Consider the following 20,457-nt stretch of genomic DNA (forward strand, 5'->3'; position numbering starts at 1 on the left):
GGATTGTCCTGACTCTTGAGACCGGGGGATCATTCGATACTCAGGTATTTGCATGACCTTGAAACAAGTGGGGATTCACAAGTTTAAGAGAGTGCCTAGTAGAACTCCACCAATGTGTCAAACTGAGACATCCACCCTTAGGACAATCTCATTCGGATCAGATAAGTTTCCTGATATGTTTTACCCGTTGTTTAATGTTTATTAGTGAACGTCAGCTAAAAGCACAGACTACTTAGTCGAGGACAATTGAAGATAAGAAGGAAAACTTAAATCAGCATGAAACTCAGGTCTCCACGGCCATCGTCGCTTAGTATTGTAGACAATTAGCTACTTTAGAAACTTACGCACACCAAGCTGCACGAGACAAAGCTTGGTCTCATGCCGGACACGCTAGTACTTAGGATCAGTATACAAGGACCTGAAGAATGCTAATGTCCTGCAATTTCTTCAAGTAGATTGACTTCCACACGGTGACAGACTTTAGATACGTCGATACCACTGACAAACAAAAACCAACGTGAATCGGATTTGAAGCTTAGGTGACGCGGCAAGGCTGTAAAGCTCCGTACTATTATAGAAGACCGTGCAAGCCTCCGAAGCCCAATTGGCAGATGCATTGACGGAAGAGGTAGGCCTGACCATACTGTTCAATTTGGTTGAATTGATAAGATTTTGTCGAAGTCTTGAGCATAGAGGTAGCCAAAAGAAATCCATATTGGGTTGAGCAATCATAAGTTCAGCTCTCTACATTAATGTAAAATGATGGGAAAAACTCATATCATCTTCCTTACCTGAGAATAGCCGGACGAATGAACCCCGATACACTACTTCCGGGGTATCAACACTAAAGAAACCATCCCAGTGCTCGGTTTCGTCTATCGAGAGATACTGTGCGCTGTCCCAGTCGTCCAAAATTGGCTTCCGAAATCGGATTCTCATCTTCGTTTTCGATGGGCCGTGATGCTAGGGGCAAGCAAAGGAGGCGAGGGTAGCCGGCACGAAACGGCCAGCGAGTGTCAACATCCTCGACGGCGATTGCCCGGTGACTTGGATATGATTATGCCATTCCCAATCTGCGTATTGGGTTAGCAGTGTAAATGATTGTATGAGATATGCTGAGCGGTAGGAACTAGGTAGGAGCAGGGATCTGTGTAATAGGAAAGTGCAACCAGGAAAGATACTCATTTGCTCAAATGGAGGGCACTGTAATATCATCATATATTAGACAACATTTCATAGAGAATAAGGACATTGGACGGTGGCCAAAGATGTTAAGGTATACAGTAGGATCTAGCTATAATGAACAGAAGGTCTCTCTGGATCATTGGAAGTTAATATATTCAGTTGCGAGTTTGATTTGGAGATGAAAGGCGCTATAATATAATATCATATTTTAAGATTAATAATTAGAGTGCTCCTCAGTTCCATACCAAACTTGGAGATATCCAGCCTAAGATCTGTATGAATATAAATTGGCCTTTATTTCATTATAATCAGGTTCTGCTGTATACCAAGGTAGTGAGACATTATCAAGAGACATGAAATAATAACATACCTACCTGTCTTGTTCATATGTCTGTACCTGAAGCAAGTATTATAGACCAAACTGTCTTCTCTTGCAGCTACCTAGTCAGATGGAATAAAAACAAGGCCTTAGCACGCTTTTCTTTATAGTATAGGGAATAGATGTTGGGTCTTATGTGTGATAAAATTCTGATATGATCTGAATGACGGAGGACATTTATTTATACATTAAATTAGCAAGTTCCATCTGCATGTCCTACATTTTATGGTAGCCTATTATCTATTGTCCAGTATATGTAGTCATTATCCATAGATTTGTTGAACTGAACTTCCAAACTTTCTCACCTGTAGGCAACAAAACCTGGATTTCTTTATTTTCCCATTTTCCTCCTAGGTTAAAGAAGCTATTTACATCATACGAGATGTTTCAGGTATGAGTCAGGTAGAGAACCCCCTTATTTGAATTTGGAACTTCATCATCATGAACAAAATACATAGCAGTTATACGATAACGCAGTGTTAGGGAAAAGAAATGATAAAATGGGTCCAAACTGTTACAATCATGATGGCCGCCACCAAGGAAAGAAAAATAAAAGAGACATTGAACAAAGCACAGTATCGGATTTCTGACAACTCTAAAGACAAGTTCATTGCATGTAATACTGTTAGGAGATTGTCTCAAGGCTAAAGGAAGACGCAAGTTGCAAGAATATCCATAGGCCCGATTTTGTTATTTATGGTTCAGACGAGCTCTGCTGCATATGGTATTATCTCCTGAGTTTCCTTCTAATGTTTCTCCTGGTTGTATTTTGATCTCTCTTTGTTCCCGCAAGAGGCATGCTTTTGAGAAGAGGGGGGATTGAAAGAACTCATCTTTGAGTCTCTTGAGGCTATCGAAGGCTACTTGATCATTCTTTGATTGTTTTCAGAAGTGAGATGCTTTGGCGGCGGCATTGACGGAAGAGGTAGCTAGGTACGCTAGGCCATAACTATGTTCAATTTGGTTGTATTGATCAAATTTGTCGGAAGCTTTGTACATAGTAGTAGCCAGGGAGATCAATCTCAGGATTGAGAAATGGCTCACAATCCATCGGAGTCGAGTAGTAATAGTAATATCAAGAGATTTGTATGGGATATTCCCCCCTGTTATTTACTTAATCGTCCCTTTCGTCGCGAGAGAGGACAGCTTCAATGTTGTTTACTAGCGTCAACATTCCAACTGTGCTCTTTGAAGTTGTACTCATCCACAAACCCAGGTAAACCATACCATCTCTCGGAACCACTAAGACAAACCCATTAGAACGGGTCCACGTCAATGTGGGAGTTGGTTCAAAGTTGAGCCTCGTAGTACCACACACAATAGACTGATTTCGGTAACCTACCATTCAGCGTTTCTATTCTTACTTTGTGAGAGGAGCGAGACACTATTAGAGGAGGTGGAAAGAGAGATCTGAGCTAGCCTAAAGCGAAGAGAAGAAGAGGATGAAGAAGAAACTCAAGTTAGCAGAACAAGTGAGATAAAATAATAAGTGAGCCCTGGCAGTCAACGAACATATCAAAATAGAAGAGACAAACGAACATAATAATTTTCGTATCACCATCTTACTAATTTCATCTCACTTGTCTTCATCTACTATCTCTCCCAGACTTTCTTCTCACCCATCTTTCCAAGATCGAACAGATATCTCGTCTCATGTACGACATGCAGATGAATATCCTTATTAAATGGTGTCACTCAACTGGAGCTTTCCGCCCTAGTAAAGCAGCCCACAGTCAGCCCACAGAGCGGCTGACGAGCAGATTGTGAAAGTTACAGAATGTCTCAACCGAATTCTAATACATTCTAAAGGTTCCGCTCGGTGAGTAATGCCCGTGGCTCGGTGAGCAGTTATCTAGGTACTTCTACACATCAAGTGCTCAACAGAGGGCCAGTGAGCACTCATTAATCACCCAACAGAGATCGGCGATCCATTTATGGCCAATCATGGGTTAGAGTGTGACAAAGTCGAACTCGACCGTCGCGTATATTTGCTACAATATATATATAGCAGACATAGTATAGATTATATAGCTCGCAGAACCATATAATACAGATCGCATTGTGCTGGATAATCAGTAACATATTCTTCACATTCTTGGACACCTACCTGTTTGTCTCACCAAGTCTCGCTTAAAAGATTGCACCTCATGACCTCGGTGGCTAGTTCACATTAGTGTCTATCCTTAAATGAGCTTTCCTAGGAAGACGTCACTGATCATTGGGTGGATAATATACAGGCCCTAGCTTCCAAGACCCGAAGATACTAGGTTCATGGATGTAGAGTTGCATTGCATGTCAAGAGCCGATAGGGACAGGCGGGTGTAATGGATTTCGGTATTTCGATCCGCAAACTCGGTTGTTGATGCTTAGTCGTAGCCAAACCCCTCGATAAAATAGACAGCGACATGTCTTTTTGATATCTAGGTAGCATCGCAACGATAGTAATGTACAAGGGTGGGACTTTCCGCGACGTTTTATCAACAACAAATTTTGCTTTACGATGTATACAAACGTGCCATGGCTTCGGGCGATCGGAACCCGCACTTTCCCAGCATTAGCTTTTTGAAGAATTTAGACAAAAAGCCTGATTTGCTGCTCTGTTTATGGACGCGCAAGGTAGCCTGTGCGAATCCTTGTTATTATGATCCGGGCTGCGGATACGCGGCGAGGGTCATCTGCCGAAAGTTAGGGTTAACCACTAGATACTCGCTGGAGCTGTCAGACAATGTGTAATCCTGTTTATATGAAGTGTTTCAAAGTAAGTGACTTAGGCAAGAAGAAACGCGACTGTTTAAATTAGTGATTGTTTGCGAGCCGGTCTACTTGAGTCGGATCGATCCGTACTCATTTCCGTCTTGTGTCTGGCCTGGACTCTTGTAATATGATCTTCTCCACCCGCAGAAGAAAAGAAGGATGTGTCGATCAGGTTCTAATGGGCAAACGTTCCGGTAGAACTCCTTCTGTTAAAAGGTTAAATAAACCTCGAGCGTAACACTAGAAGCAAAAGGAGTTCTCCTTGACGTGTCTCTTTTACCGGTTAGGCATATTTGTCAAAACTAAACACGACAAGCAACAGTACAACAGGCCTGCTGTGTAACTTGCTTGAGAAAAAGCAAAATCCTCCGCATGAAGGATCAGGGGTATGGGCCAGTCATCTGAATCTGAACTGCATCCGAGCAATTGGCCGTCGACTAGGTAGAAGCTAATGAGCAACACCAAAACTAAAGGGAAGAGACGAACAGAAGAACTCCTCCAGACTCTTTCCCCGCATTCACCCCTCGAGTAGCGCTAACCCCAACACGGAATCAACCCGGGGAGAGAGGAGAACCTTATCCGCGACCCCCGTACCTCACAAAAACAAAAACCTCAATTCTGTTCTTCTCTGCCGCTCCCATGCTTCTGAATCCTTAGGACGACTAGGTGATCCTTTGTTCACACCGCCAATATTCTATTAGCAGTGTACTTCGGCAATCTTCCGCGGCTTTATATACGCAGAAGGGCCGTGGGGGCACCCAATTGCAGCTTTCGGACAACTCTTTCTCAATTTTCGCCTACAAATTTTACCTTCAGAGTCCGAATATCCATTTTAAATCACAATTCCACGGGCATACTTGGTATCAATCTGGAGCTTGGGCTTTGCCGAATTTAATCCGCGTCAATTATAGGCGCATCCAAAGTCCACTGGTCCGCTACGTACCCTGATGTGGCGATGTCAACAACCCTCGGGTGACGGCCGCCATATGTCCTAGGTCATTGATATCGCTACAAATGTCTACAGCAACCATGTCACGCCCGCAGGTCGGTATCGATCGCCTCACTCCTCGACGGGTCACGACCGAGCCGCGTGAATCAATGAATTGTAAATCATGCCGGAAAAGAAAAGTACGTCTTTCTTCATCTGGGATGGAGTCGTAGAAGCAAATATGACTGATCAAAAAATCATCTAGATTAAATGCAATCGCGTACGTCCGAGCTGCGAGGCGTGTAAGGTTTTTCAATGTCCATGTATTTACGGTAAACCTTTCCCTATTTTATCAGTAGCCGAATTCGATTGTTACTAACGTCCCTTGTCAAGATGCTGTCCCAAAGAAACGAGGGCCAAAAACAGATGTTCTGGAAGCACTTTTGAAACGAGTGGATGGCCTCGAGAGAAGATTGCAGGAAGAAAGTACCGCCGCCAGCTCTACTGGCGAAACCTCACCATCTACCAGTAAGCGCAAAGGAAAGGAGACTTCAGCTGGACCTTCAAACTCTGCAGAGGAAACCGGATGTTCACATCAAAGTTCCCTCTCAGTTATGGAACAAAAGGATCAAGCTCAGCTGCCCTACTCGGATCGCCGCGGTTCAGATCTTTTGGCCTCAGCCTACGATAATGGTTTTGGAGACCATCCCATGAGCGGTTTGCGGCATGGCCAACAGGCAAACGTTACAAATCGCCAAGATGGTGGATTTCTTTCAGATGCCATCTTAGATACGTACTTTACTCGTCTTCATGAAAAACCGTTCTACATATTGGAGGAATCGTCAACACGCCAAAGGCATCGCATGGGCCAGTTACCGGGGCCTTTGATGATGGCAATATACGCTATAACTACTAGGTACATCTCTTCAATGGACACTATGAAACATTGAGATATGGAGTTTTACTGATTACGCTTTTAGATACTCTCAATCTTCGGAAGGGCAGGAAGGCTCAACACGGACAGGACTGGAGTATGCGTTAAATGCACGACAAGAGATAGACGTCGATAATCCAACCATCGAAGGACTTCAAACACTCTTGTTGCTATCTATGGTCTTCTTTGCTTATGGATTAGGCAAGAAGACATACATGACAATATGTATGGCAGCTTCAAGATTCTCTCTTTCTTGGCGAGCTGACTAACTTATGGCGATTAGCAAGCTGTTCCGCAATGATTCTCGCGCTTGATCTTTACCGAGAGCCTTCGTCTAAGCTCAATTTCTCGCATACCGAAAAAGAAACGAGACGACGGATATTCTGGACATGTTACATGATGGATCGGTTTGTGACGTGCGGCTCAAGGCGTCCATGTCTGATTTCAAATGATTCAGTCTTATTACGGTTACCGTCGTGGTCCTTATCCACATCATCTCACAATATTCCCGTTGAGGGAGAAATATTCAATAACGCTGGCCCCAATATTCAACTCTCGGCCGATCCCCGCAGAAGGGGCCAACCTGCAATTGTTCTACTTATTGATATCATTCGAATATTAGGAATCACGAACCGCTATCTGGCTACGGGTGGTGTGAAAGGTGATTCTCACTTTCCTTGGCACTCGATGTCGAATCTATCCAAGATTCGTCAGGAATTGGATCTATGGGCAGCTGGTGTCCAGGACATATTCGTATCAGTTGAATCGCTGTTTACGAATCCAGAAAGCACAACTCTGTTTCTGAGCAAGCTTATATACCATCTCATTCACTGCCTGATATACCGACCCTTTTTACCACTCGATTTGGCGGAACTTCGAGGGACAGGACAGCATCAGTCATGGCAAATCGAAGCGACCAATTTATGCTTCTTGCATTCGAATGCTATTGCTGAGCTTGTTGAGTTTGGAAGAAACTCTTCATTGGTCGAATGGCCCGCCTTTATCAGCCACTGTGTGTGTACTGCCGGCACCGTGCATGTCCATGGCGTATATTACAAGGGACTCGAGGGTGAAGTCTTCTCGTCTAGCGCCGACTACCTTGCCAAAGAGATGCAACAAATGTCTTGGCTGCGACATTGTTGGGCGGGTGTTCAACATCAACGGGAATTGCTACAGACAGTTTATACCTGTCATGCGGAACTTGTCAGAAACCTAGCCAACAACCCGATGCGGTATTCTCCTGTCTTCCATCTGGAGGATTTTTACGATCGTTACCTTGGAATATCGGTAGACAGCTCTCACGTTAGACTTGTCGACGAGGTTACAGACGGTGGAAACGAGAAGTAGGTGTTTCTTTGTATACTTGCCGATCTTACCAACTAATGCTCTCCCGTTAGCATGTTGCTACCGATGCCTTTCGACAATAATTCCCTTTATAACTCACAAGCGATGCCTACACCTTCGTCAAACAGCTCACACAACTTCCACAACCAGCAGTTTTCCCGCATGAGGTCCGCTTCCCATCAATCACACTTACCACAACATGTAGAACTACCCAGTTCGCAATTTGAAACTCCACATCAACCGCAATCTCAACAATTACAGTCAGCCATCTATTCATATAACTTCAATGATTCCACATCATCATACTCAAATGCACAACAAGATCAGCGACAGTTGCAGCAACACTCACAGCCGCAACAAATTCCGCGAGCACTCCCTGCATTCTCACCAACGCTAGGGCTATCACCATCCGCATTCCTCTCTGAAATCCTACCTCCTGTGACAGCTCCCACACCTACTTCAAATTTCCACTATGCATCGTTCCCCTTCGATGCTTCTCATGCAACTCCAGTCAGAACCCCATACCCAGCTGGCTACACCGCACAAACCCCAAGCGGTCACTCGCAAGCAAGTGATTCCCACGCCACTATGAGCGAGAGTGGTCCGCCTTCCGAAAAGGATCCTTTCCTTAGTCTATTGGAGCAGTTGGCGGAGAATGAACATTTGGAGGATGACGGACCAAGTGAACTTGATTTCTTGTTGGCTTCTGGTATTCATGCTCCCAATTCCATTGAGAATATCAGCACGGAAGCAGGGAGTGATGCGATGATTGCTACTGGTGGAGAGGTATCAAAACAGTCTGTAAATGGAAGATCCTAAATATGGGAGTTGACAAGTATGAAGCTTTTTCTACAAAAAGGCTATTTTCATGTATATATTTGAGTAAACACTTATTTCCTTTTCGAAAGTTCGATGAGAAACTGAGTCTGTAAATCATCTGATGTCTGTACTGATGTCAGTTCAGGATCGAGGTAGTTTTAAGCTTTAAGCTCTTTCTAGAACTTTCACGCCATGCATGTCTTGGCATGTGATTGTCCTCCCTTAAATTCAACCTCAATCTTTGAAACTGTACACTCAACTACTGGAAATTTACTTTCATGCGTTCATCAATCACTCCACTTGCAATTCTCGTATCTCTACTTCTCCTTGCTCTGACTACGACAAGCTGCTCTGTCCGCAATACTCTCGAGATATCGTGTCCGCTCGAAGACTATTACCAATCGGAGCCCAGTCAGGGTGACGATAATTCATATCGAAATCATTTTATGTTCGCAAACTACTTCCGACAAACGACCAAGTCGTTGCGTCCATCCACACTTCGATTTATTTCGTCAACCTCCTCCATGTCATCGTCATCGTCAGCGTCCGCTCCAAACATGACCCCAACAATCGCTTCCACCGAACCTCCAAATCCCGAGAACACCAATAACAGCGAAAAGAAATCCCCTCTACTCGCGTTACCATCTACATACGATTCTGCAGATAAAAAATTAGATGTTAGTGGACAAGGCTCGACTGTATCGCTAGACCATCTTGGTCCCATCGTCGTAAATCAAGATGGTACCATGAGTCGGATATCGAACTGGGAGAAAATGACCGACATTGAAAAGCAGAATACGATGAGGATTATAGGGAAGAGGAATAAGCAGCGGATGGATGCGCTCAAAGCTGCTGGTGTGGGTGTAGAGGGTGGAGATTCGTGATTTCTCGGAGGCCATTTATTCCCTCTTTTTAATTCGGTCGGTTTTCTTTTGTTATATTCATGTTTGAGGATTATGTGGACTCACTACTCAGACGTTGTAAAATAAACGATGGTCGGAAATGTTTAATGATTTGATCATAGCGATGTTGATATTCGAGAACACGAATCATGATAGCAGTCAAATATTCATACAAGAATTGTGTTCAAACCATAGTGATATGGTCTTCTGTCCTCTCTTATCGGCCATTGTTCCTCACTCCAAAGAAACATTCATTATCATCAAAGTAGAGATAATGGTACATCTCCGACGGTTCATGATGGGAGTTCTCATTAGGCTCTGGCTTCAATCCTTCGATTTGTTCATGGCCCTCGTCATCATCGGCAAGGCTCTCATCGACATGCGATGTTTCATCTATTTTCAGTTGTTAAATGGATTTGCCAAGGATGGTAGTCCACTTTTTAGACGACAAATACAGACGACAGCAGAAGTAAAATGCGTGCGTTACCTTGTTTACAAGCTGGATGTGGATGATCGAATGGTCCGTCGTTGGGAGGGCTGTTGCTTGTCATATTGTATTTATTTGATATACGAACTGCTGAATCGTCATGATATTATGTTCCGATGTTGATATGAACTCCGATTAATTAGATAGAAGAAATGGAGAAAGTCATATGAAATTTACCTCGGAAGCGGGGACATTTATGCTATACGTGTAATATTGAGTAATATTACCACAGCCGGAGAGCATTTACAGAGTAATTGTCCAAAAATACACGTATCGGATTTACGCAATATCCCGCAGGATCGGATCGGCAACATGACGACATAAGAACCCCGCGTCTCTTTTCTCTCAATAATATTTCGAACGACAAAACAAACTGCTTCAAATATAGGCATCCCACAAATATTTTGCAGAACAAACATACAGAATGCCCGATCATGTCGAAGAGCCCAAGCGCTTCGAGCCCAAAGAGCCCGTTCAGCTCGATTCTCCAAAAGACGATCCGTTCACACTGGAAGAGTTGTCGAAACACGATGGTATGCTTAGAGCTTCTTCCACATACCAGAGCTTTGCGATCCCTATACTAATGTGTTATGGTTTCCAGGAACCGACCCGAGTCGTCCTACATACGTCGCTATCAAAGGTACCATTTTTGACGTGAGCAAGAAAGACGCATATGCCCCTGGAGGACAATACCACGGTAAATACCTGCAATCTTGTTACTTTATAAAAGTATATAATACTCATATATTTGACATATAGTCTTTGCTGGCAAAGATGCCTCTCGCGCATTAGCTAAGTCGTCGTTGAAAAAGGAGGATTGCCGTCCGGAATGGGAGGATTTGGACGACAAGGAGAAGACGGTCTTGGAGGAGTGGTTTACCTTTTTCAGCAAGAGGTACAATATTGTTGGGAAAGTTGTGTCATGAACTTTCGGTTGATGTGACGACCTATGTACCGGCAGGGATAGCAGGATTGCGGCCTATATATGTTTATTATGTCTGTATTCAGGGCATTGGACGATTTGAAGAGTCTACAGTTGTACGAATCCGTTGCAAAATCCAGAAACGCCGGTATTCGATACGCATAAATGCTTTTGCTCGATGGATTGTACATGAACAATCGAATCATGACAGGAAACTAACCATCTATATACAACATAACAAATCAAGCTTTGCCCTTCCTTTGCCTTCGTTGCTGGCGTTTGCGAGCAATGATCCGATTCCTCTTAGCAATTTTATTCTTTTGATCCTCATCTTCGTCTTCATCGGCATCCACTTTTTTATCTTTCGTCTTGTCTCCCTTGTTGTTTGGGCGACCTTCGGGTCTCTTTCTCTTCATTCCTCGCTTCCCGTTGTCACCACCTTTCTCGGCTCCCTCTTCCTGCTTATTGCGTGCCCGTTCTTGGAATTCCTTTCGTCTCTTGACAACTTGGGCATTCTCAATGGCAAACTCGACAATAAGTCTCTTCTTCTTCTCAGTATCTCCATCCCTGGATTTGACTTGCACGACATGTCCATTAAGCCACCGTAATCCCATCAATGCATGTCGGTGGGTGTAGTACTCGACAAATCCATAACCGCGACTACGTCCGGCACCAGTCTTTTCTTCAATCTTGCTGCCGTCACGCCCTTCAAAGACAATCTTAGCTTGCTTGACAATACCTTTACCCTTTTCACGACGCCGTTTGTCATCGACTTTGGTTTCTTCAGAGTCGCGAGAGAGTTCGTCTGTTGACAGCGGTTGGCGACGTCCTTCTTTTGCGTCTTTGGCGAATCCGACAACAGCTTCACGAGCAAGAGCTTTAAGGTCTTTGGAAGTCACTGATCGGGGGATGTTTCGAATGGACAGTCGAGTCAGACTCAAATGTAATGTAGGATTGTTCTTGATCAAATTCTGGCGTTGCTTGAGACTGTCTTCTCTCATTTTTATTTCCGATGGTGCCAATTTCTTATACAGTGGAGAACTGGTGTTGATAGTTCCTTCATTCAACAAGAAAAGCCGGCGCCTATCCTTGTCTCTCTCCGATCGACGAGAAACACCCTCCTCTGTCAATTTATTGGCTTCCGTCTTCGAAACAGCTAAAGTAACATTCAGAACACGGTCTTCAATCGTATATTTTCCGCTAGGGTCAAGCATATCGTTCTGTAGGACCGACTGTTTGATGCTTGTAGAGTGCTTCTTAGAGTGAGCATCTTCCTTGCCAGCGTCTACTTGTCGTGGAGCACCCCGGAGACATTCGATTGCGTCTTCTGCCTTCCAGAAACAGACGAAACCGGTTCCTCGTGGACGTTCTGTTTCATAGTCCACAACGATACGTGCGTACCGCAGCGGCCCGAACTGCTTGAAATGCTCATATAAGGACTCGTCGGTGGTAGTGAAGGGCAAATTGCGAATAAAAATAGTAGAAGAGTTTCGGTCATCTTCTTCGCCTTCGTCGTCCTCATCATCCTCGTCTTCATCGTCTTCATCGAAACTTCCTTCCTCATCTCCGTCCTCTGACGCAACTCCAACAGACTCGTCTTCTTCATCTTCAGCTCCAGCCTCATCACTTTTAGCATCGTCAACCTCCATTGCATCTTCATCTTTCTTTTCCGCAGTTTGTTGTGCCTCTTCCCACACATTCTTTTCCACCGCCCAGTCGACAGCTAGAGTTCTTCCATCGATCTCCTTTCCGTTCACAGCTTCCAGCGCCTTCTCAGCGTTCTTACGTCCGCGCAGCACAACGAACCCAAAACCTGCTTGAACATTCCCCTTCTTCGGAACAACAGCATGCTTAACTTTACCGAAACTGCGAAATAGCGCAGCAAGCTGATCGGAATCTTTAATTGTCCATGGTAAATTTCGTACAATCAGTTTGGGCGGTTGAGTCTGTTCTCGTTGCTTGGTGCGCTCCGCTTTGAGTCTCGCGGCTTCCGCAGTCGGTACACTCTTGCCTTCCTTTTCATCGATTTCACGCTTACGTGGTTGCGCGACTTCAACCTTGATCTTGCGACCTTCGAACTCGACGCCATTGAACTCCTCCAATGCACGTTGAGCGTCTTCAATATCTGCAAATGTAACGAAGCCATAACCCTTTGATTGCTTGGTTTCAGGATCGATCACGACTGTCGCATGCTTAATTACGTAGGATTGAGAGAAGAATCCTGTTAATTTTTCAGTTGTTGCTGATGCTGGAAGAGATCGTACGAAGAGTTCTCTCCTCATTTGCGGTTTGGCTGGTGTTTCTTTAGATTCGCCGTTCGTCTCATTTTTTTCTAGCACAATCTCTTCGGCCGTCTGAGGTTTGAAGCTGCCATCTTCCGATAAACGGCGTCTTTTATTGCTATCGTCCGCCATGTTGATTTAAAATTGTTGTTATTGAATTGGGACGAAGATGAAAAAATAATTAGTGGCAGAAAATTATCTATTTTTTCTGATAAGACGGGACGCTAAGGGATCCGCAAGGCGGTGAGTAGCTACCCGTCTATAGAGCGTCACTTGCGATTACTTTCTTCGGTTCTTCAAATCAGGTATTCGATATTCGATTTTTGGTTTCCTTGTGTTGGGCAACATGGCGGATGCATCGAAGATGAACGTGGACACGCCCAACAGACCAAATGCGACTACAACCAAAGTACAACAGCCCAAACCCCAAGCCCTTCCAAATCGCGCCGCCCCTTCTGCCATCCTTGTCTCGTCTCGCCAGAAAGGAAACCCAATACTGAACCATGTGAAGCTAGTGCCGTGGGAATATGCGGATATACCGGCTGATTACGTCCTGGGTGCTACAACCTGCGCTCTATTCCTCTCGCTGAAGTACCATCGACTCCATCCTGAATACATCTACTCTCGTATACGACTCCTTGCTGGCAAATATAATTTACGGATCATACTGGTTATGGTAGACATCCCGAATCATGAAGAAACGTTGAAAGAATTATCCAAAACATCTATAGTCAACAACGTGACTCTGATATTATGCTGGTCAGCGCCTGAAGCAGCACATTATCTGGAACTTTTCAAGTCTTCTGAAAACGCTCAACCGACGGCTATTCGCTCGCAACAAGCGCAGTCCTATCGAGAAAGCGTCATTGAGTTCATTACTGCACCACGAAGCGTGAACAAATCCGATGCGGCGAGTTTAATGTCTACATTTGGCAGTCTGCAGGCAGCTGTGAATGCACAACCGGAACAGATCAGTGCTGTTCCTGGATGGGGGGAGAAGAAAGTGAAACAATGGTGTACCGCCGTTCGAGAGGACTTTAGAGTTGAGTCTTCCAGGAAAAAGGTTGCTCTGCCTAGAGACTTGGGTGCTGCTGTTGGAAATGGTGCGGGTACGACATCGGCAGCGGGCGATGTTGACGAAGACGTTGAAGATATTATAGATGATGAGAATGCTGAATATATTCTGCTTGCTTCAGCTCGTAAAGTCCGTGAACTGCAGATTGAGCAACAGGCACCAAGCGAAGGGCCGCCGAAGAAGAAAGATCAACAAGAAGAAGGCTTGAGTGAAGGGGTCATGGATGCGCTAGCCAAATTACGGAAACATGGTGCTTAAACAAGTGCTAAAGATCTTGGACAATTTTGGACGTCACGGAAATGGCAATATCAATATCTGCACTGCAGCAGCACTACAGCAGTTCGGTCATGAGACTTTAGTACACAAGGATGCCTAGCCAGCGACTGCCGGTCAAGCAACTTCGATGGCCCATTCAGTGGCAAGTCAGGTAGACCGCTACCGATTCTGGTAGAAATCAGAATGACAGCTTTAGCATCACATAGTGTCTGCCATCCGCTTGAACCATTCATCTCGCGGGATGCGCTTAGAGAAAGAAGCTAAGCACAACCTGAATCGCAATACGTTCTGACCGAGACATGCAATAAGAAGCTGTCGAGTGTTCATGCATGGTCATGCTTCAGTCATGGAGACTTGCAGAATATTCGACGGAGAAGTTTATGTATATATAGGTGTCCAGATAGTACGCCCTTGCCGCTACCCAGGCACATGTCATATGGTGCATAATGGGGCTAAAAACGAAGTCTGAAGAATTAGAATGCACACTATTACTCTAGAAATATTGAACATCGATGTAACTATGATCCGAAATACGGGGAATTACATACCTTACTTTTGCAGCTTTTCCAAGGTCATCTACCGCATTAGGGCTTCCATCCTTCCTCCTTTCCGTTTGAAATCCCGGCCAAAATTCAAATCAGGTATTGTCCAACTCCTACTTCACGCAAGAACTGGGTTAACAATGAAACAAATTGTACTTCTACAAGTATACCAATTACATAACCATGCTTCAAGGATTGGGGCTAAGAATCAAAACAGATCCATATTCCCGAGTAGGAAACACCCACCAATTTAGGAAGGTTACATTTACTGGGCCGATCAATACATGGGATATTCTTTGACCTATTCACATGATAGAATCTGTGTGAGCACTGCAAAGGAAGAAGACGAGGTGATTTACCACTGAAACATCAGAGCTCCACTGCATCTAGATTCCACATCATTCCAGTACTTAGTAGGAAATATTTCCGGTCTAAAAAGCTTACCTGTTACCTAATTTCATTCAAGGGCAGCTATATCTAGCCATTTACCCTTTTCGGGATTTGGTGTTTATGACGCTGACTGCCTCTAGGACTGTTTCGCTGGGGGCTTGTGGTGCGGCCGGATGGGCATGTTTCGGGTTCGTTAGTTGCCAGGATGAGGGTAGAAAGGTATAAATGAGTAGGATCTCCTCGTGTGAATGGACGATATTGAAATCGAACACCTCGACGATTCAAACGTTTCAGTCAGGAAAGAAGAAAAAGCAAAATGCATTCTTCAACTTCCACCTCCATCCTGGCTACAACAGCCCTAACCCTCCTCCTCTCCCTCCCAAACCTCATCTCAGCCTGTTCAGTCCAAGGAGACGTCACGACAACCTTCTACGGCTACCCCGATAACTCCCCGCCAGGAGCCAGTATCGCCTACACACAATGCGGTCGCTCCGTCGCTGGCGGAACAGGCACATACGACGACCCCTTAACCTTCGCCTCTGCAGAAGGAGAATTCCAAATCTGCGACGTCATCTACGCACCCTACCTCAAGAAATATCTCCGTTTCGAGGATGAATGTGACCAGTGTACTTCCGACTGGCAGAATGATGGGACTTGGCATATTGATGTTTGGACGGGTAGTAGCTCGCAGGATGGAGGGCAGAATCAGATTGATTGTGAGGATGCTCTGACTCCGGATTCGCAGAGTATTATTTTGAATCCGGATAGTGGATTGGAGGTTGATAGTAAGTTGATCTTTTCCTTTCTCTTAAGGTTGCGTAAGCTGATTATTTGCTAGCTACTCCGCTCTATGACCCGGATAGCCAAACTTGCAACACTGGGAATACTTATACTGGATACGATACTTCGGAGTACTGCTCATGAGAGATCAGTGCACTGTAATGTCTCGTTGGATGAGATGTCCCTCGAGACTGGCTTCCTGCTGGTCATTTACATTTTGTCTAGCTTCTCTAGTATTTGGTTATATCCATGAACAATAGTAATTTATACATATGAAAAGTCATCCCTAGTCTTTCCGGACGATCAAACATTCTAATATAGCTTGAAATCATCATAAGCAGTTTTCAGGGATTCTTAAGAGAGAGTCATGGTTAAGAAAACTCTAAAGCTCTGTAACTAGCGAACCTGTCACAGCTACGGTGCTAGAGAATATAGGGGAGAATGCATCGATCAGTATAGAGATACGAGAAGGGCTTGCTTCTGCACGTGCTGTACTTCTGAATCTTCTAGTGAGCTCTGGCTCTCCAAACCAGTCCCAGGGCAGCACAAGCACTGCTCTACCTGGGGAACGTTTACTGGATACCTTCAAGTCCCCAAGCTACAGAGTGCCAATGACTTGACAGTCATATCTTGAGTATTACGGTGTGAGCTCGAAACTCGTCCCCTGAGTATTGCCCCTTGATGACTTGACTACTATCAAGGAAAGGGTTATAGTTTCATATAACTGCTCATTCACAATAAGTTTTGATAACCTGAACAACATCGTAATCTAAATAAGCATAACTGAACATAAGGGTATTTGTATTTCTTTAAGAGACAAAAAAAAGCGCGCAATTTTTCAAGTGCGTAGAAAAATATCAAATCAATCATCAACTCACTCAATGCTCATACACCACAAAAAAGCAATATGTGCAATATCAAATGGGAATCATTCAATCAATCATGTGTCGGCTTGTCACAGCCAATTCTTCCAAGGAGAGCTTTACGGTCACTGTCACCTAGGATTCCGCCGTGGCCGCGTCGAGTCGGTGCTGGTGCATTGGCACGGCGCCATGAGCCCTCGGAACCAGAGGCCTTCTCAGCTGCAGCACGGCTCAAACTTTCATTGACTGATATTTCGACTTCTTCCTCCTCCTCTTCACCTCCATCCTCCTCGTCACTTCGAGAGTCCTCGGCGCTTCCCGATCGTACTGCATTGATGGCAACTCGTAAAATCATGCCGAACCAAAGTATCGAGAGCACTTGAATGGCTAGCAGGAAAGAAAGGAAAATCCACTTGATGGTGAAGTTCATACAGAACGGACCTTCTTCGCTAAGATACGGGCCGAACATATAGGTAAACCGGTTGGGGTAGCCGTTCGTGGTATACAGTTCTGCCGTCTTGCCGTCGTAGCATCCGTATGCCATCACTTCGGGAACGTACTGATAAATGGACCAGCAGAGCATCGGGTAAAGAATGTGACGAGTAACGAGCCATGTCAAAATCAGCGAGACAAATACAACGTTGCACATCTTTTCGTAGCCAAAATACTTGAGGATCTTGGCAGCCTGTTAAGACAGTTAGTCGAGGTCATTGTGTTGTGCGCGATTCCACCTACAGGTAGAAGGAAATCCACAATGTCCATCAACGACAAGACCACATTGGCGACATTATAGAAACGGTAGATATAAGCAGCACTCAACAACGAGCTTGTAAGCACATGGTGTGACAGCATATGGTAATAATCTTTCCGGCGCTCTTCGATATTAACGGTAAAGATCTGCTGAATCCAGAAAGCCAACTGAGTCAATAGATACCACTTCATCTCTCCGGTGATCTCCTGCTTAGGCCATTCCGCCCAAATAGCCTTGAAGTCGCCCCAATAACTTGAATTGCTCCAAAGATACTGTCGACCAAGTCAGCAAGAGCGCGGACAATTGGACTGCCTTCTACCTACCATTCCGTAGCTCCAATAAGTCATATCATAGCAAAACAGCCATGCTTGCTCGGCAAATCGTATAGAAGCCTTTCTTTTCATGCCAGCATGTCTACCCAACGGCGTGAATATCCAGTCAATTGCAATACCTCGAACAGCGGTAAAGGCAAAAACAGCACTTATAACAAAGTATACATCGTCCCAGCCCTGTTTATATTTACCGGACTCGCCGTGATAATAGGACATTTGAAAAAAGGGCGCTGTAAAGGATTGAACGGAGGGGTAGAGGTTGTGAGCGGCGAGCAGAGTCGAAAGTGTAGTCAATGAGATGCCTTTTAATTCGGATAGACCGGTCAGACATTTCATTCACTTATTGAGTATCATGGCAAATGATTGCCTTACCTATTTGATTCTGCACAACCCATTCCCGAAGAGTGGCATCTTTCTTCTGAAACGGCCGCGGCTGCGGTGACGGCGACGACACACAGGCATTGAGGTGCTCAATCCTGTCTGGCGGCGAATGTGACCGAGTCGAATTCTTAGCCATGGCGAATTGTGAATGCTTACTGCAGTCTTGTCATGGACCGGTTTAGAGAATTCGATGCGGGAGCTTGTTGTTGTTGTTGCAGGTTGAGAATGTCTCGGGTGCGGAGTACAGGGAATGATACTTTGGTTGGTAGGATTTATCTCAAAGTGTGGGTCAGGAACAGTCCCAAACGCAGCGGCATGCCAATCACAATGTGCTGATTATGTTGTTTCCAGGCTGTTGGTGATATCGAGGATGTTGCAAGAGATGTACGAAAGAAAAAGAGTCAGAGTTAGCTGAGTCGAAGCAGAGTGGATATCCGTCGCAACATCCTCGCAAGACTCTTGAAACACTTGGAGCATTCCCCAACGGAAGGAAGGCGCCCCTCCTTCTTTCACCGCCTTGTTCATCAGTCAACTCTCTCTTGAATAGCTTAACTACGACCAATGCACGTATCCTGACTAAGGCGCCACCAGACAGCAAATCGCAGCAGCGGAAGCTCTCACGATGTCTCGCTTAATCAGGAACTGCAAGACAAGCGGCCCATGATCGACCCCAGTAGCGACTAATCCAGGTCTGTCTAGGCGATGTGGCTCATACACCAATGACATGTCGCCGTATTCGATTCATCTCGATCCTCAATAAAGCTGTTGATCAAGATCTGGTACGATTACGGCATGTCTCATTGCGTCGGAGCTTATTGAGTCTAGGAATAGGATTTCTAGTTGTTGGACCATAATTATATCATTTTTCATGAGAATTTCCGTCTACAAAGGATGTGCATCAAAGTGAAGCACCACTTTCTAACCCAGCAGTGATCTTGTCAACAAATTCACCAGCATTGATACCCAGCTGAGCCATATCCAAACCTCGACTACGGCCCCGGCCATTCATCACTCGCGACATTGCCCGAACCACCTCTTCCTCCTCCCAAATACTACCATCTCCAGAGCTGTTCGCATCGCTCGAACCTTCCATGGCCACCGCCGCCCTCCAATACCAGTCATCACGAGCCTTGAGCGACGGATCCCGCACCACCGCATTCCGAGTCACACTCAAACTGTGTAATTTAGAATTGGCACTGTTCAACGCCGCTGTAGCAGCGGCAATAACATGATTGATCTGCTCGTTGGGCGAGGGCGGACTATAAAAGAAGCGATGGGTAGCAGAGATATAGATCAATGCGGCACAGACGACGTCAAATACGGTCAAGGATAAGAATCGGATCATATTCATGGTGGTAAAGAGACTCAACGGCGGCACCTGGCCGGCGCGAACGGCCGGGCTTGCAGCCGCGATGGGATCGTATGAACTCATGATATAGCAATCAAGACCAGCCAAACCCAATGCAGCAAATGTAAACCACGACCGCCATCGGGCCGCCTCCGTGCCCGCGAAGGGGGCTGATGTCACGACCCCGAGGGTAAGCAAATGAATCAGATGAGGGACCAGCGTGTTGAGCGGTAGGTAAAATAAAAGATACGAAAACGGGTCCTCCGGATTGCAGAACTGGCACGATAAAAGCGCCTCGGGACCGAAACGCAAGTAAATCTTCTTTTGTGCGATCGATGTCAGATTCCCTCTTAGCAGTTTATCATAGTCCGTCAACTCATTATCAGGTCTGTGTCGCGCTAAACGAGCAAAGATGATATCTGTAGGTGTATTGATTCGAGATCCGGTCTGTGTGAATATGTTCGGGGGTGGCGCGTAGGGATTCGACGGTACGCTTAGTATCAAGAATACAACGATCACTCCGAATAATAGATTCAGTGCTCGGTTTGCTTCAGTTAGTATAGGTCGAGGAGGAGGGCGATGAGCGAGTTGGACTCGGAAAGCGCGGTAGTAGTTGATGATGCGAAGTAGGAGGATAGGTCCGAAGAAGAGGAGGAGGGATTTTATGCTGTCACAGTTAGCTCTAATTCTATCATGCTAATACTGTACACATGAGGGGGATATAAGAGGACTTACTTCCCCCAGTTGAGGAGTGAAATGATCCCGTTGGCCATATTGACTCGA

At 45.2% G+C, this 20,457-nt stretch overlaps 7 protein-coding genes across 7 annotated transcripts, besides 2 other annotated features; 4 read left to right on the plus strand and 3 right to left on the minus strand.

Moving 5' to 3' along the window:
* Positions 1-1,374: 1,374 nt before the first annotated feature.
* Positions 1,375-1,409: a sequence feature (AT_rich).
* A 3,938-nt stretch (positions 1,410-5,347) lies between these two features.
* Positions 5,348-9,227, plus strand: TSTA_071060 (fungal specific transcription factor, putative; the record flags this gene model as incomplete). The annotated part of the gene is made up of 7 exons (XM_002341049.1): positions 5,348-5,446; positions 5,512-5,578; positions 5,640-6,162; positions 6,227-6,405; positions 6,464-7,523; positions 7,653-8,321; positions 8,690-9,227. The coding sequence occupies 7 exons, from the start codon at positions 5,348-5,350 to the stop codon at positions 9,225-9,227; spliced, it is 3,135 nt and encodes a 1,044-aa protein (XP_002341090.1).
* An 855-nt stretch (positions 9,228-10,082) lies between these two features.
* TSTA_071070 (progesterone binding protein, putative) lies at positions 10,083-12,528 on the plus strand. Its single transcript, XM_002341050.1, has 3 exons — positions 10,083-10,265; positions 10,334-10,429; positions 10,492-12,528. The coding sequence occupies exons 1-3, from the start codon at positions 10,157-10,159 to the stop codon at positions 10,656-10,658; spliced, it is 372 nt and encodes a 123-aa protein (XP_002341091.1). The 5' UTR covers positions 10,083-10,156; the 3' UTR covers positions 10,659-12,528.
* Positions 10,897-13,068, minus strand: TSTA_071080 (ribosome biogenesis (Nop4), putative; the record flags this gene model as incomplete). Its single annotated transcript, XM_002341051.1, has 2 exons — positions 10,897-12,023; positions 12,048-13,068. The coding sequence occupies 2 exons, from the start codon at positions 13,066-13,068 to the stop codon at positions 10,897-10,899; spliced, it is 2,148 nt and encodes a 715-aa protein (XP_002341092.1).
* Positions 12,148-12,202: a microsatellite.
* Positions 13,069-13,282: 214 nt separating the features above from the next.
* On the plus strand, positions 13,283-14,269 carry TSTA_071090 (mating-type switch/DNA repair protein Swi10/Rad10, putative; the record flags this gene model as incomplete). Its single annotated transcript, XM_002341052.1, has 2 exons — positions 13,283-13,562; positions 13,617-14,269. 2 exons carry the CDS (start codon positions 13,283-13,285, stop codon positions 14,267-14,269), a joined length of 933 nt encoding a protein of 310 aa, XP_002341093.1.
* Positions 14,270-15,535: 1,266 nt separating this feature from the next.
* Positions 15,536-16,181, plus strand: TSTA_071100 (uncharacterized protein; the record flags this gene model as incomplete). Its single annotated transcript, XM_002341053.1, has 2 exons — positions 15,536-16,004; positions 16,058-16,181. 2 exons carry the CDS (start codon positions 15,536-15,538, stop codon positions 16,141-16,143), a joined length of 555 nt encoding a protein of 184 aa, XP_002341094.1. The 3' UTR covers positions 16,144-16,181.
* A 569-nt stretch (positions 16,182-16,750) lies between these two features.
* On the minus strand, positions 16,751-18,767 carry TSTA_071110 (longevity-assurance protein (LAC1), putative). The gene is made up of 4 exons (XM_002341054.1): positions 18,318-18,767; positions 17,937-18,247; positions 17,598-17,885; positions 16,751-17,547 (listed from the first exon to the last, which is right to left on the minus strand). Exons 1-4 carry the CDS (start codon positions 18,460-18,462, stop codon positions 16,936-16,938), a joined length of 1,356 nt encoding a protein of 451 aa, XP_002341095.1. The 5' UTR covers positions 18,463-18,767; the 3' UTR covers positions 16,751-16,935.
* A 457-nt stretch (positions 18,768-19,224) lies between these two features.
* On the minus strand, positions 19,225-20,447 carry TSTA_071120 (uncharacterized protein; the record flags this gene model as incomplete). The annotated part of the gene is made up of 2 exons (XM_002341055.1): positions 19,225-20,341; positions 20,410-20,447. The coding sequence occupies 2 exons, from the start codon at positions 20,445-20,447 to the stop codon at positions 19,225-19,227; spliced, it is 1,155 nt and encodes a 384-aa protein (XP_002341096.1).
* Between the last annotated feature and the right edge of the window lie 10 nt (positions 20,448-20,457).

This window comes from Talaromyces stipitatus, genomic scaffold (genome assembly GCF_000003125.1).
Source record: "Talaromyces stipitatus ATCC 10500 scf_1105507295523 genomic scaffold, whole genome shotgun sequence".
In the NCBI taxonomy this organism is placed as follows: domain Eukaryota; kingdom Fungi; phylum Ascomycota; class Eurotiomycetes; order Eurotiales; family Trichocomaceae; genus Talaromyces; species Talaromyces stipitatus.